Below are 14,476 nucleotides of genomic sequence, written 5' to 3' on the forward strand. Positions count from 1 at the left end.
CTAACAGCTCCCAACAGCCTCTGAATGGGAAGTGGACAGTCCAGACAGACTGTGCCCAGAGCATGGTACCCACTGACAGCTGAGGGACAAGATGGGAGGGCTACAGAGCCCAGGCCCAGCAGGAAAGGAGCCTCTGCTAGGGAGATGAACTTGAGACGCAGCTCCAGAAATGGAATGGCATATGTGGCCAGGCCTGGCCCTGGGCACCCTGCTCACCTGCCTGAGCACATAAGTGTGTCCTCCTTACAGGAGGCTACCTCCAATCTCCCCCCAACCTGCAGTGCCAGCCTTTTCTCGCAGGTCAGCTGCTATTCAGAGGAAAAGCCAGTTAATGCTGGTCATAACAGGGACTGGCAGATGCGTGGCATTTCTGACAGCGGGCTAGGTGCAGGGAGGCAGGACAGCAGGAGGCTGCCTGGAGAACGCATTTTCCCACACCACTGTAAACACCTTGTAAACACCACTGAAGGGCAGACTCTATGACTGAGGATGCTGATAGCTCACGGCGTCCCGCAGGCGCTAAGCCCTCCTATGGCCAGACAGGCTGCCTGGGAGAGAGGCCGTCACCCAAGCTGCAGGGAACAGAATAAACACAAACAAAAGGCTTGCGGAGGAGGGGCATGGAGCCCCACTTGGGTGAAGACCCGCACGCGCAGTAGAGTGAAGACGGATATCGACTCATGGCTCGGAGAGCTGGGGTTCAGTTTATGGCCCTTTGATTCCATGGGGCAGCGCTGAACCACCATCTGGCCGGACACTGGATGTCCCCTGCACCCCTGCAGGATTCCCAAGGCTGGTCTCCGGCCAACAAGCAGAGCTATGCCTGAGACCAAGCCTAGCACAGTGAGCCGCACTCGTGGAGCGCGGGTGCCACCTGGTGGCAAGATCTGGCGTGACCGGCGCGCCCAGCGCCCGCAAGACCTACAGAACCAGCCAGGGCAACCAGGATCACCACTGCAGTGACTGTAATGATAGCAACACCTTATGAACACCACGCATCTTCCCAGCCATTCTGTACTCCGCCTTCTCTGTGGTTTGGTCAGGCTGGTCCCTCTGTCTCTACAATGATAAGGGTAACATCCACACCAAAAATAACCACAGAATGTCCACCATGGATCAGGAAATTACTTTCTGCCATGCACTGAGCTAGGCACGAGAGCGAAAATTACCAAGTTATGGTCCCTTCCTTCAAGGGACTCCTATGCTCAGATACTTACAATTAACCAAAATACAAGACAAAGGATGATGAGAAATTCAATAAGCTGAGCAGGCCCAGATGAGGTGGTAACTACTGAACATCAGGAGCTTAAAAGGAGGCATCACTGAGGCTGTGAAGTATGGACAAGATTTCAGCAGGTGACCAAAGGACGGACATTCCAAGCAGAGGAACTGTCCTGGCAAAGGCAAAGGCCAGCGAAAACACCCAGTAGGCGCAGGAACCAGCAAGTGTGGCCACGGAATTTTGTGGGAGGGGTGATGCATGAAGAGATGAAACTTTGAGGATAATTTGGGATTGAGTTGAGGTACGCCTTATACAGGCTAGGTGCTGGGTGTGAACATTTCTCCTGAGGGCTAAAATAAGCCACTGAAAGGTTTGAAGCAAGGGCATAACTAGGTTGATCTTTAAAGATCTGTTTTAAGAGGCAAGTGTGCAGGGAGACTGATTAGGGAGAATGGATGTGGCATTCCACTGACAGGTGAATTCCTTCAACCTTCAACAGACACTTGGCAGGCCTGCAGTGTGCCAGGCACTGGTTGTACAAAACGTCCTTCCCTCTTGGAGCTTACATTCTAGAGCATAATGGAGTGGGTAGGAGGCATGAACAGGAGGTGACAGGCGAGATATTGCAGAATCTGAAGCTCCATGATTTGATGGTCAGTGATAAGAAAGATGGGAGAAAAGATTTAGTGTAAGTGACAGTGAGAAAGTAAGACCATTCAAGGCTGGACCACAGCAAGAGCAGGTTTGAGAGGGAAGGAAATCAGACTACTTTTGAATGCGATCAGGAAACAGAACACGGAGCTAAGAAGCAAAAACTCCAAAAAAGTCAACTTTACGACGACCACCGCCCCATCCCCTGAAAACTCAGAGTAGGTTTTGCAGAAATTTCTCCTGCCTTTAGAGGTGAAAACTATATTGAATCAATTGTCAAATACAAATCTCTGTAAACAGATTCATTATGTGTTTGCTGAGGGAGCATATGGATAATAGTAACTGCTAATGTTTACTGAGTGCTCAGTGGGAATGAAACACTATGCTCATTTACTGCTTCCTCCAGTTGCCATATTCCAATCTCGTAAGTGGGCAATGAATAGGTCCAAGTCACACAGTTAGCAAGCATCACAAGCTCCTCAAGAAGGTCTGGATCTGTTTTTTACCCTCTCCTCCAGCAGGGGCTGGGTGCAGTAGACAGTTTTCAGCCTGGTGACACATCTCCAGCCATTTTCCTATGGTGGTCAATCTGCCTGAAGCTTTATTAGAAGAAGCTTCCGGCCCTTCCTGACTGGCCACAGTTAAGAGAGGTAAGATACCAAAAAGTGAGGGAAAACAGACCTTAGAGAAATAAAGAGCTAGCGTGCTGGTAGCACGACAGGGAAAAGAAGGGTACAATTGTTCTTCTCTTGGGAAGATGAAAAAAAGGAAACGTGGGTTTCAGTGGTGATGTGAAGGTGCAAGGCTGGGCAGCAGCAGTTATTTCTGCCTTCTAGAGGCTCGGACTCTCCCTCTGGCTCTTCCAGACCTGTGAAGAAAGCAGTTGCACAACTTCTCCAACTAGAAGGAGCCAGTCCAGGAGAGAAGCCCATCCACACAAGGTTCTGGGCCCTCCTGGGCCTGAGACTCCGGGATAAATGACACTTCAGTCCTTATCTTAGATGTGGAAGAATTTAATTTATCTTTGGCAGTCCTAACTTCCCACTATTCTTACTGTCATATTGAGCAGAATGCTTAATTAGTATAAAAGCATTCAAAACAAGACTGAAAAAAATGCCTAATTGAGTGAAACCTTTATAATAAGAGTAATAAAAATATATCCCTGAAGTAGCCCCCAGAAAAACTGTCACTTGACCCATATGAGGAATAAATATGGTCACACTGATATATATATATATATATATATATAAATTTAATTAATTAGAGAAAGAGAGAGAGCATGTACGCAGAGCCCAAGGCTGGGCTCCATACAGGGCTTCGTGTGTGACTCAAACTGACAAACCGTGAGATTATGACCTGAGCCAAAATCAAGAGTTGGAAGTTTAACCAATTGAGCTACCCAGGCGCCCCTGCTTTATGGTTTTTTTCAATTGATTACTCTTATAATCAGGAAGCCCAGTAACCATTTGCCAAATGCTTGCTATGTTACAGAAACTCTTAGGGGCTACCTCTTAGGGACAGGTCAGTGAATGAAACAGATTTCCATCCTTGTGGGGCTTACTCTCTAGCAGGGGAAGAGAGGGAAACAATACATTTAATAAATAATTTAGCACGTTGAAGGCTGTCAGTCGTGTTAAGGATAAAAAAAAAGTAGAGGTGGCCAAATGGGTCTAAGATGCAAAGATGGGGTAGGCCTCCTTGAGAAAGTAACATTTAAACAAATGAAGCACCTTGAAGAAGGTGACTTTGGCCTTCACAAAGCTACAGAAGTCCTAGTTATACCCATACTCCAGGACAAGTATCCAGTGCCTTACATTTATACTATTAAGATGGACCTCTCAAATAGGACTTCTTAGAACAAATTTTTACTTCATTGGGTGCCTGAGTGGTTTGGTTGGAGGAGTGTGTGACTCCTGATCTCAGGGTCATGGGTTCGAGCTCCATGTTGTTTGTAGAGATTACTAAAATTAAAAAAAAAAACAACAACAAACAAAACAAAACCTTTTACTTCAAAATGACCTACATCAAAAAGTAGCAGCAGTTTCTCTCATCAAAAATGTCAAGTTCTGCTCCCACAACTTATAAAACTAGGGTTATATTCCAAATAAAAGCTTCATAGAATACCAAGGCCAGTGGTACATCTGTAGGTCTGAGATCACTCAGAGATATTCCCTTGGTGTTTATTAGAAATAAATCTGTGCAAAGTTTCCAGGAGGTGACAGGGCACACAGAGAATGCTCAGCCAATTTTAATGAAAGTTACCCTCCATTTTTCTAAATCTTCCACAACCACTCCCCTGGGCTCAGGCACATGGCTTTAGGAAAGCTCATGTGGCCCCTGTGAAAAGCTCACATTCAGGATCACTGATACTACCTTAGGCCTACAGTCGACTCCCAGTAAGGAGAAGAATTGCTCTTTTAAAATTGAGAAAGATCCTCTTCCACCCAGAATTGTCTGTAGACATGAGGCACACAATAAATGCTTCCATAAATAATAAATGTTCTGCTTCCAGTAATGGTGGGATAGATATTTCACACACAAAAAAATCCTCCAAGTGAAAAAAGCCATCAAAAATGGGGAAAATATGAAAGAAACAACTTCTTGAAGGCATTAGAGAGCCAATTAGAAAATGAATTAATGAGCCAGATCCATAGGTAAGACAAGCCCAGAAAGATGAGCCAAGCATTTGGGGTTGCTTTCACTGAGAGACTATGAGACAGGACAAAGCTTTGACAGCCACAGAGCTCTGTGGTAGTATAAGCTGGAGTGGCCACGTTCCATAGAAGAGGTTGATCTAATAAACTTGAAGATGTGCAATCCCCTAAGCCCCACCCCCAGGTCTATAACCCATGGAAAAGTGTGTGCAGGGCACCGAGACTCATATACAGAAATGTTAACAGTGGCATCTTTATAATAGCCCTACACAAGAAACAACTCCTGTCCGTGGTATATTCAGAATACTGTAAAAAATAAAAATAAACAAATTACAGCAACACACAACAATCTAAAGCTGAGAGAAAGAAGCCAGATACCAAAAACAAAACGAACAAAACAAAAGCATCATGCATAATTCCATTCACATAAAATTCAATTCACTAGCCAATGTAATCTCTGCCACTTGGGAATGCATGTTAAGGCAGAAGTGACTATAGTAAAAAGGACACTGGCTACGTTTGAGGTAGATAAGCTTAGTGACTGCAAGAGTGTACAAGATCAGCTTCTTGGTGCTGGCAATTTCTTGATCTTGTTGGTGACTACATAATTATTTGTTTTGTGATAAATACTGAACTCAAGTTTTTTGTAGGATTGGAGGTTGTAATGTTGTATATTTCACGAGAGGTTTAAAAAAACCCATTAATGTTGTTGCATGTATCACTAGTTAATTCTTTTTTATTGCTGCATATATTTTATTGTATGCATATACCAAACTTCATCCTTTCACCTACTGGAAGACATTTAGTTTGTATCTACTTTCCAGCTATTGCAAAGAAAGCGGCTCTGAACATTTACACACGTCTTTAGTATGGATATAGAATTTTGTTTCTCTTAGGTAAATACTTAGGACTGCAATGCCTGACTAAAATGACACTATATGTTTGATTTTTTTAAGAAACTAGCAAATTACTTTCCAAATAAGTTGTTCCATTTTACATTCCCATCAGCTGTAGGTAAGTGTTCAGGCTGGTCCACATCCTTGCCCTCCTTAGTACACATCCTTATTATAGTCAGTCTTTTAGAGTCATTTTAGTGAGTGTGTAGTGGTTTCTCAGTCTGGTTTTAATTTGCAAGGATTCTGAGCATATTTTCATGTGCTAATTTGCCATCCATGTATCCAACTCTACTGCCTATTTAAAAAATCAAATTGTTTACTTGCTATTGAGTTGTAAGCACTTTGAATGTGTTATTCCATGGTCTTCTTACCTCCACTGTTTCTGCTAAGTCAGTTTATAACCTTATTAGGGTTCCCTTGTTAAATGATGCATCTTTTCTCTTGCTGCTTTTAATTTTTTTTATTGTCTTTAATTTTCAGCATTTTTACTGTGATGTGTCTATTTGCAGATCTCTTTTGAGTTTATCCAACTAGGAGTTCACTGAACCTCCTGGATGTAGGTTATGGTTTTCCAATAAATTTGGAAAGTTTTTAGCCACTATTTCTTTGAATATCTCTTCTCTCTCTTCTCCTCCTGATACTCCCATTATGTATATATCAGGGCATTGAAGGTGCCCATCTTCCTCAAGGTTCTGTTTATCATTCTTTTTCCTTTCTGTATTCTTTGGCTTGCACAACCTCTGCTGATCTATTTTGAGGTTCACTTAAGTCTTTCTTCCGTCAGTTCAAATCCATTGTTGAGTTTCTCCACTGAATTTTTTATTTCAGTTATCATACTTGTCAACTCTAGAATTTCCGTTTGGTTCTTTTTAAACATTCAACCTCTTTATGGTATTTTCTATTTGATGCTACATTTTCATCATACCTTCCTTTACTTGTTTTAATCAAGCTTTCCTTTACTGTGAACTTACTTGTAATGACTGCTTTGAAATATATTCCCATTAAATCTCACATCTGATTACTCTCACAAGTAGCTTCTGTTGCCCATTTCTTTTCCCCAGGTATACTTCCCTGTTTCCTTGCATGGTTAATAAATTTTCATTGGAAACTGGACATTTTAGATACCTTGTAGCAACTCTGGGTTGGAGGTCTCCCCACCCCCAAGACATATTGTTCTTACTTACTTATTTGTCTAATGACTGGTTGAACTATTTTAGTGAAGTCTATTTCTCTCTCAGCCTCTGTGGTTGCCCTGGGGGAGTGGGGGCTCATATAACTTTGGGTAGCCTTAGTGAACCTGAGATGACAGTAGTGATGGTAAGGTTCCCTTCCGTTTTTCCTTGACTGTGGAGTTGGGAGTAGAGACAATGGCAAGCTTCTTTTGGAATGACACTTTTACTCTTGGAGCTGAGAGCTCAGTGGAGGTGGGGAAGGGCAGTAGCCTGAGGTCCTCTTGGCTTGCTTTTCATAGCATGAAACCATCATCTCACAAGATGGAGAAAAGGCTGTCAGGGCCCCAGTATTCTCAGTATGCTGCACCCAAGGGAGAGCCCTCACTCCATGATGAGGGTTGGATAGAAGAAGAGAGTTCTCACCTCTCAACTGCACTTGGCAGGGACTTCGCCTCAGCATTAGTCAGCTGGGGACAGGATGAAAACCACTGAAGTCCTGCAACTCCTGAAAGAAAGCCTTCTTGCTAGCAGCTGGGGAGTGAAAGAGACCTATATTCTTGGCTGCAGCAGTATGGAGTGGAGTCTCCACAAAGCTGAGCTGGGAGGGAAGTGGGGAGGATATTGGTTCAAATACAACAGACTTTTTTTTTTTTTTTTACTGAAAGTAAGATTCACCTTTCTTACTCAAAGTACAATTCATCTTCCTTATTAAATTTTCATAGATATTCTTGAAGAAATGGTTCTTCATTTGCGTTTGTTCTTTGGGCCATTTCTAGAGGCTTTAAATGAGTGAATTTTAGCAATGATTTTCACCAGTTTCACTGGAGAGTGAGTCAGCAGAGCTGTTCATGCTGTTATGCCAGAAGTCATCTCCCTACTGAGTTTTACAGAATTCTTCATATATTTGGATAAAGCCCTTTAATAACTGTGATTTGCAAACATTTTCTCCTAGTATGTCAACTGTCTTTACATCTCCTTCAAAGTGTCCTTTGAAGAGCCAGTTTTCTATTTTGTTTGTTTTTGTGTTTGCTTTTGCATATGGCTACCCAAATGGTTCGGCACATGTGCTGAAAAGATTATCCTTTCCCCATTGAATTACCATGACATCTTTGTTAAAGATCAGTTAACCAAAAATATCTAGGTTGATTTCTGGACTTTGCATTATGTTTGACTGATCTATTTGCCCATCTTTGTATCAGTACATAGAATATTTTGCTTTTGGTAGCTTTATAATGTCTTAAAATCAGATAGTGTAGGTCCCCTTTGTTCTTTTTTGAAGTAGTTTTGGCCATTTTATATATTTTGCCCTTCTATATACATTTTAGAATCAGCTTACAAAAATTATCAATTCTAATAGTTTTTTATAGGTTTCTTAAGATTTTCTACATAAGTGAGCATGTTGTCTGCCACTGAAGACAGTTTTTACTTACTGTTTTCTAATTTGGCTTATTTTTCAAGTCTTACTGCAATGGCTAGAACTTCCAGCACAATGACATACGTGTCATGTTGATATTAGAGGGAAAGTATTAATTAATTCATAATTAGGCATGATGTTAACCATAGGGTTTTTTTTTCTCGTGGGTGCCCTTTATTAGAAAATTCCTTTCTATTCCTAGTTTGAAGAGATTTCCCCCTATTCCCAGTTTGCTGAGAGTTATGAGGAGGAGATGGTGAAATTTGTCAAACGCTTTTTCAGTTCTCTTGAGATGATCATTTTTTTTTTTTCTTTTTTAGCAGACTAGTATGATAAATGACACTGATTGATTTCCCATGTTTGCATTCTTGGGGTAAATTTCATTTGGTCATAATGTGTTCTCTTCTTTATTCACTTACCTAAAATTTCGTTAAAATTTTTTGTCTACATGTTCAGAAGGATGTTGGGCTTTGGTTGTCTTGTCATTTCCTCGCCTGTTTTTGTTATTAGGAAAATGTTGGCCTCATAGAATCAGATGTGAAGTGTTCTCTCTTTAACTTTCTGAAAAAGTGTGTATAGAATTGGTATTATGTCTTCCTTAGATGTTTGGTGGAACTCACCAAGGAACTGAGCTGATCCTAGAGTTTTGCTCGTGGGAAGGCTTTTAACTAAAAATTCTATTTAAAAGACTGCCAGCACTATTCAAATTATCCAGTTCTTCTTGCAGAAGCTTTGTTAGTTTGTATCTTTCAAGGAATTTGTCCAGTGAATCTAAATTGTCAAATTTATTAGCACAAAGTTGTTTATAATACTCACAATTTCTGAAAAATCTGTAGTGATGTCATCCCTCTCATTCCTAATAGTCCTGTGCTGACCTTTTATTTTTTCCAACCCGGCTAAAGGCTTACCATTGCTATTAATTTTTCTCAAAGAAACAGCTTTTAATTTTTCTCTTATTTTTCCATTTTTATTTTGATTTCTGATCTTACTACTTCATTTTTTTTTTTTATTCAATTTGCTCTTTTTCTGGTTCCTTAAGGTAGAAGTTGAGATCACTGATTTGGGGCGCCTGGGTGGCTCAGTCGGTTAAGCGCCCGACTTTGGCTCAGGTCATGATCTCACGGTCCATGAGTTTGAGCCCCGTGTCGGGCTCTGTGCTGACAGCTCGGAGCCTGGAGCCTGCTTCAGATTCTGTGTCTCCCTCTCTCTCTGACCCTCCCCCATTCATGCTCTGTCTCTCTCTGTCTCAAAAATAAACATTAAAAAATTAAAAAAAAAAAAAAAGAAGAGAATCTTCTATATAATACAGGCAACTAGTGTTATAAATTTTCCTCTAAGTATTGCCTTATCTATCTAATAAATGTCAATATATTGTGTTGTCATCTTCATTCAGGTCAAACATTTCTAAACTACTTTTATTTCTTCATCATAAGCATTTTGTTTACTTTCCAAATATTTGGAGATTTTCCAAATATCTGCTATTGATTTTTTAGTTTTTCTTTTGCCAGAGAATATACTTTGTATGATTTGAACCCTTTATTTACTGTAGCTTGTTTTATGGTCCAGAATATGGTCTCTGTAGGAAATATTCTCAACACACATGAAAAAAAAAATATATATATATATAGTGTTGTTGGGTGATCTATAAAGATCAGTTATGATGGCTGACCGTGTTTTTTCAATTTTCTAAATAGTTGTGGATGTTGTCTATATGTCTTACCAATTATTGAAGGTGTTGAAATATCCAACTATATTTATGGGTTGGTTCTTTCTCCAGGAAGATCTATCAGACTTTTCTTCATCTAGAAGTTATGTTATTATGCACATACTTAGGAGTGTAATTTCCTCTTATTGAACTGACACCTTTATCATAAATAACCATCATAATCCTTAATCTTGGTAATATTCTCAAGCTCTGAAATCTACTTTGCTAGTGCTATAGTATATCTGCTTTCTTTAGGTTATTTTACATATATATATATCTATATATATATATAGATATAGATATAGATATATATATATATAACATACCTTTAACTTACCAGTTTTCCTTCAATATTATACAACTTCGTGTATAGAATTCTATACTATGGTAATCCTTCCATCTTCCCCTCCTTAAACTTTTGTGTAATTATTATATTTTACTTTGACATTTTGCTATATTTGCTTTCAGCATTATCTTTTAAAGAGATTTAAAAATAAAGCTTTCCTTTTTATATGTTTATCATATTTTCACTGGTATTATTTCATATCTGATTTTTTAAAACATTTCTTGAACAGTGAGAAATGTAATACTGTACATCTGAAACTAATATAATACTGTATGTTAATTGTATTGAAGAAAAAATAAATACAACATTTCTTGTAATGTAGGTGTGCTGGTGATATATTCACTTTTTGGATGTTTGAAACATTATTTTGCCTCTGTTGTCTGAAAGATATTTTCACTGCATATAGAAGTCTAGGTTGACAGGTTTGTCTGTTCTTTTTACTAAGGATATTTGCTCCACTGTCTTCTGCCTTCCATTATTTACAATGAGAAATTTCCTGTCATTTTTATCTGAAATCCTCTGCATGTGCCATATCTTTTTCCCCTCCTTTACATGCTATAGAAGATTTCCTTTTTATCACTGGTTTAAAGCAATTTGATTAAGACGAGCTGTGACGTGATTCTCTTCCTGCTTCTTGTCCTTGGAATTCAGTAAGCTTCCTGGATCTGTGGGTTTCTAATTTTCATCTAATTTTAAAAGGTGGCCATCATGTCCTCAAATGACTTGAGTGAAGATGAAAACACAAAACATTTTTCTGTACCTCTCTCCTCCTCACACCTATCTTGTGTCCCTTGAAGACACTCCATTATATGTACATCAGGCTGCCTGACAGGTCACTGAAGTTCTTTGGTCCACTTTTTTTTTTTTTTTTTTCACTAATGAATGTTTCACTCTAAAGTTTTGGATAGTTTCTGCTGCTAGGTCTTCAATTTCCATAATCTTTTCTTTTGCATCTAATCTACTATTAATCACACTCAGGTTTTTGTTTTCCTCAGACATTTTAGTTTTCATCTCTTACAAGTTATTTTCTGGTCCTTTTCGTTTATTTAAGTTTGTTTATTTATTTTGACAAAGAAAGGGAGGGAGAGAATCCCAAGCAGGCTCTGCACTGTCAGCACAGAACCCTATGGGGGGGCTAGAACTCATGAACCAAGAGATTATGCCCTGAGCCAAAATCAAGAGTGGAACGTTTAACTGACTGAGCCACCCAGGCACCCCTCTGGTCCTTTTTATATCTTGCATGTCTCTACTTAACATGCTCAGCCTTCTCTCTTCTTCCTAACTACCACCTTCTTAAGGATATGACATACAGTTACAATACTCTTTTGTACTCATAGTAATTCTACTATTTGTGTCATTCTGGGTCTGGTGTTTTGTTGTTGTGTGTGTGTGTGTGTGTGTTTCCCCCTTTTCTTATGGGTTGTATTTTCTGGCACTTTGCAGGCTAGCAATTTTATTGGATGCCAAACATTTGGAATTTTACCTTGTTCTATGCTCAGTACATGTTTGTATTCCTATGTTCTTGTACTTTGGTCTAGGAGAGAGTTACTTAGAAACTGTTTGACACTCTTGGGCCTTTAGTCTACGGCTAATTTTGCTCTCCTACTGAAGCGACACTTTTGACTCTCCTATCTGGTGCCCTTTGAATTGCAAAATTTTCCACTCTGGCTAGCAGGAAGGCAAACTATTCATTGCCTTGTGCAGACTTCAATGATTGGCCTCTCTGCTCCTTTCAGAGGAGGCTGGTTCTTTCTCCAGCCTCAGGAGCTTCCTTCCAAGCATACAGAAGTACTCAGCTTCAGTCCCAAGGGGGACCCCTTTTAAAACCTCTGCTTCCTCTCAGCTTGCTCCTCTCTTGTACCCTGCCTTATCAACGTCACCCATTTTGGCCTCTCTGGACTCCCAGGTCTGTTTCTTCACCTCAGGAAGACCTCTGGGCACCATGTGGTGCTCTCTCCCTGAGTTGTAACCTGGAATCTCTCTCTGGATACTAGCTGAGGTGATCACAGGAGTCAACTCATTGATTTTCCTTCCTTCAGGGATCACCACCCTGCAGCGCTTGATGTCCAGTGTCTGAAAACTGTTGTTTTATATACATATTATCAGGATTTTTTTGGTATGTTTTGTTTTGTTTTTTCAAGTGAGAAGGTAATTCCAGTTCTTATTCTTCTATCTGAGCTGCAAGTAAATGTCAAAATCATTTTTGGAGGCATGATTTTTATTACAATTTTATATGATGATTTTTAAAAGAGGGGAGTAAAGATGCCACTTCTTGGCAGGGACTGTTATATTCTGAGAGAAAAGAAAAAGGAAAAAAAACTTAAAACTTTCAACTCTTGGAGATCTGAGCTCCAATTCAGGGAATGCCACCATGGGCAAATCATCAGCCTCTCTGATTCCCAGTTCTCTCATTGGTAAAACAGAACCAATAATATCTACCTCCTAGGCTGTAAGGTTTGAATGTGATATAAACGACCTACCCTGTATCACAGGCACCTCATGCATTTCATTCCCCTTCCTTTCCCCCTAAAAGCATCCAAAGAAGCTATTTGTTAAGGGCCCTGCCTATACTGTTAAGAATGATCCCAAGCCTTTCTCTCTCAAATATTTAAGATCCTCTCTGTTATGGGGAAAAAATAACCCTAATACGTGATTGAAAAGCCAGACATGAAGTGTAATTCTAGGAAAACTGCCTGTGAATTTTTACACTGTGAAAATGAATGGGAAGGAAGAGACTTGTGTCCTGCCCTGTCTGCTTCTGGTTTAGATTTGGCAGTTTTTAAAGTGGGGAACAATCCAGAATTCCAGCTCTGTCAGGAAAAAGCAAACAAATGAAACAGATGACAAATCATTTCTCTAAGACCTGAAGCCAAACTGGCTCTAATAGCTGCTGGAATGGTAGTAGGAGCCAATTTCCTGGAGTATTTACAAAATCATTTATAAGGATAATGTTTTCCAGACTTTTACAGGGATGGCTCAGGGTAGGTTTTCAGTCTGCAGACTCCACAAAGTTAGCATGTATTCGGTTGCTGAGACCACCACTTCCCACCCTAACACTCCACCCCACCCCTCAATACAAAGGCCTGGTTTAGGCACAGCCATGGGGGGATAAGCTGTGATCTTTGCCCTTCACATATACACACAATCTTTTAAAGGAGCAACAGGTGAGCGCACAGCTAATGAGACTCAAATGGAATGGGCTTTGTGGGAAGAATTAGCAAAATGCTTCAGGAAGACAGAGATAAACGATCAGCAAAACCTTCCAAGAGGTGACCGAATATTTCAAGACACATGCAGAAGTGGAGGAGGGGAGGAAAGCAGAGCACATTCTAAATCAAGGGAGGAGAGTATACAATGGGAAATGAATCTGAGGTCTGATCTATATAGGATTGGAATGTGTCGATTAGAAATGTTTTTAGCTGGACATAACAGAATCCTTGACTAAGAGAGCCTTAAGTGATGGAGGTTTGTTTTCTCAATTCTCAGAGTTATGTGGTTACTGGCGTTGGTTCAGTGGCAGAAGAATGTCATCTGGGAGGCAGGTTCCTTCCATTTTTCTGCTCTGACATCTTTAACATAATGGTTTTTCATGTTTGTACTCTTCACCTCGTTATCTGCAAGGTTGTTGCCACAGATCCATATCTCATTAACTAGTTTTCTGAACAAGAGAAAAAGGAGAGCTAAAAAAGCTTTCCTTTAATCAGGGAGGGAAAAATTTCCCAAGAGCTTCCCAGATTTCCCATTACATCTTACTGGCCCAAACTGGATCACATGAGCAGCTTCAGCAAAAAGGATGGAAAAATATCTGGACAAGAAGAAAGGAGTGACATATGAAACACCTAGAAAAAGCATGATCCATCACCTCAGCTGGGCATACTGCTGTCTTAAAATCAGTGCTCCATCAGCAAGGAAGAAGGATTAAACAGCCATTAGGTGAGCAATTAACAACAGCTTGCAATCCATTTTTGAAATTTAATTCGAGTTATATGAGGAGTTCTAGTGGGGGAATAAAAATGCCCGTATGATTTATTTATACCTCTAGTTCTGTAGATTTATTCATCCTGCCTCTTTAGGTCTTTATTTTTTATGTTTATTCATTAAAAAAATTTTTAATGTCTGTCTATTTTTGAGAGAGACAGAGTGAGTAGGTGGGAGAGGGGCAGAGAGGGAGACAGAATCCAAAGTAGGCTCCAGGCTCCAGGCTCTGAGCTATCAGCACAAAGTCTGATGTAGGGCTTGAACTTACGAACTGTGAGATCATGACATGAGCTGCAGTTTGGATGCTCAACTGACTGAGCCACTCAGGCACCCCTATGTTTATTCACTTTTGACAGAGACAGAGACAGCGTGTGAATAGGAGAGGGACAGAAAGAGAGGGAGACAAAGAATCTGAAGCAGGCTCCAGGCTCTGAGCTG

General features: G+C 40.3%; 1 protein-coding gene across 6 annotated transcripts in view; it reads right to left on the reverse strand.

Moving 5' to 3' along the window:
- Positions 1-14,476, reverse strand: part of TMEM135 (transmembrane protein 135) — a 362,190-nt gene that overhangs the window by 87,456 nt on the left and 260,258 nt on the right. Inside the window, exon 15 of one of the 6 annotated variants that reach the window (XM_042957325.1) lies at positions 2,519-2,741. The exons of the other annotated variants lie outside the window; for them this stretch is intronic. Coding sequence (XP_042813259.1) covers positions 2,693-2,741 — 49 coding nt within the window. The 3' untranslated portion in view covers positions 2,519-2,692. Of the gene's footprint in view, positions 1-2,518; positions 2,742-14,476 lie in introns of those variants that run through there. 6 annotated transcript variants of the gene reach the window in all.

The sequence above is a fragment of the Panthera tigris genome, chromosome D1, assembly GCF_018350195.1.
Source record: "Panthera tigris isolate Pti1 chromosome D1, P.tigris_Pti1_mat1.1, whole genome shotgun sequence".
Lineage (NCBI taxonomy): Eukaryota > Metazoa > Chordata > Mammalia > Carnivora > Felidae > Panthera > Panthera tigris.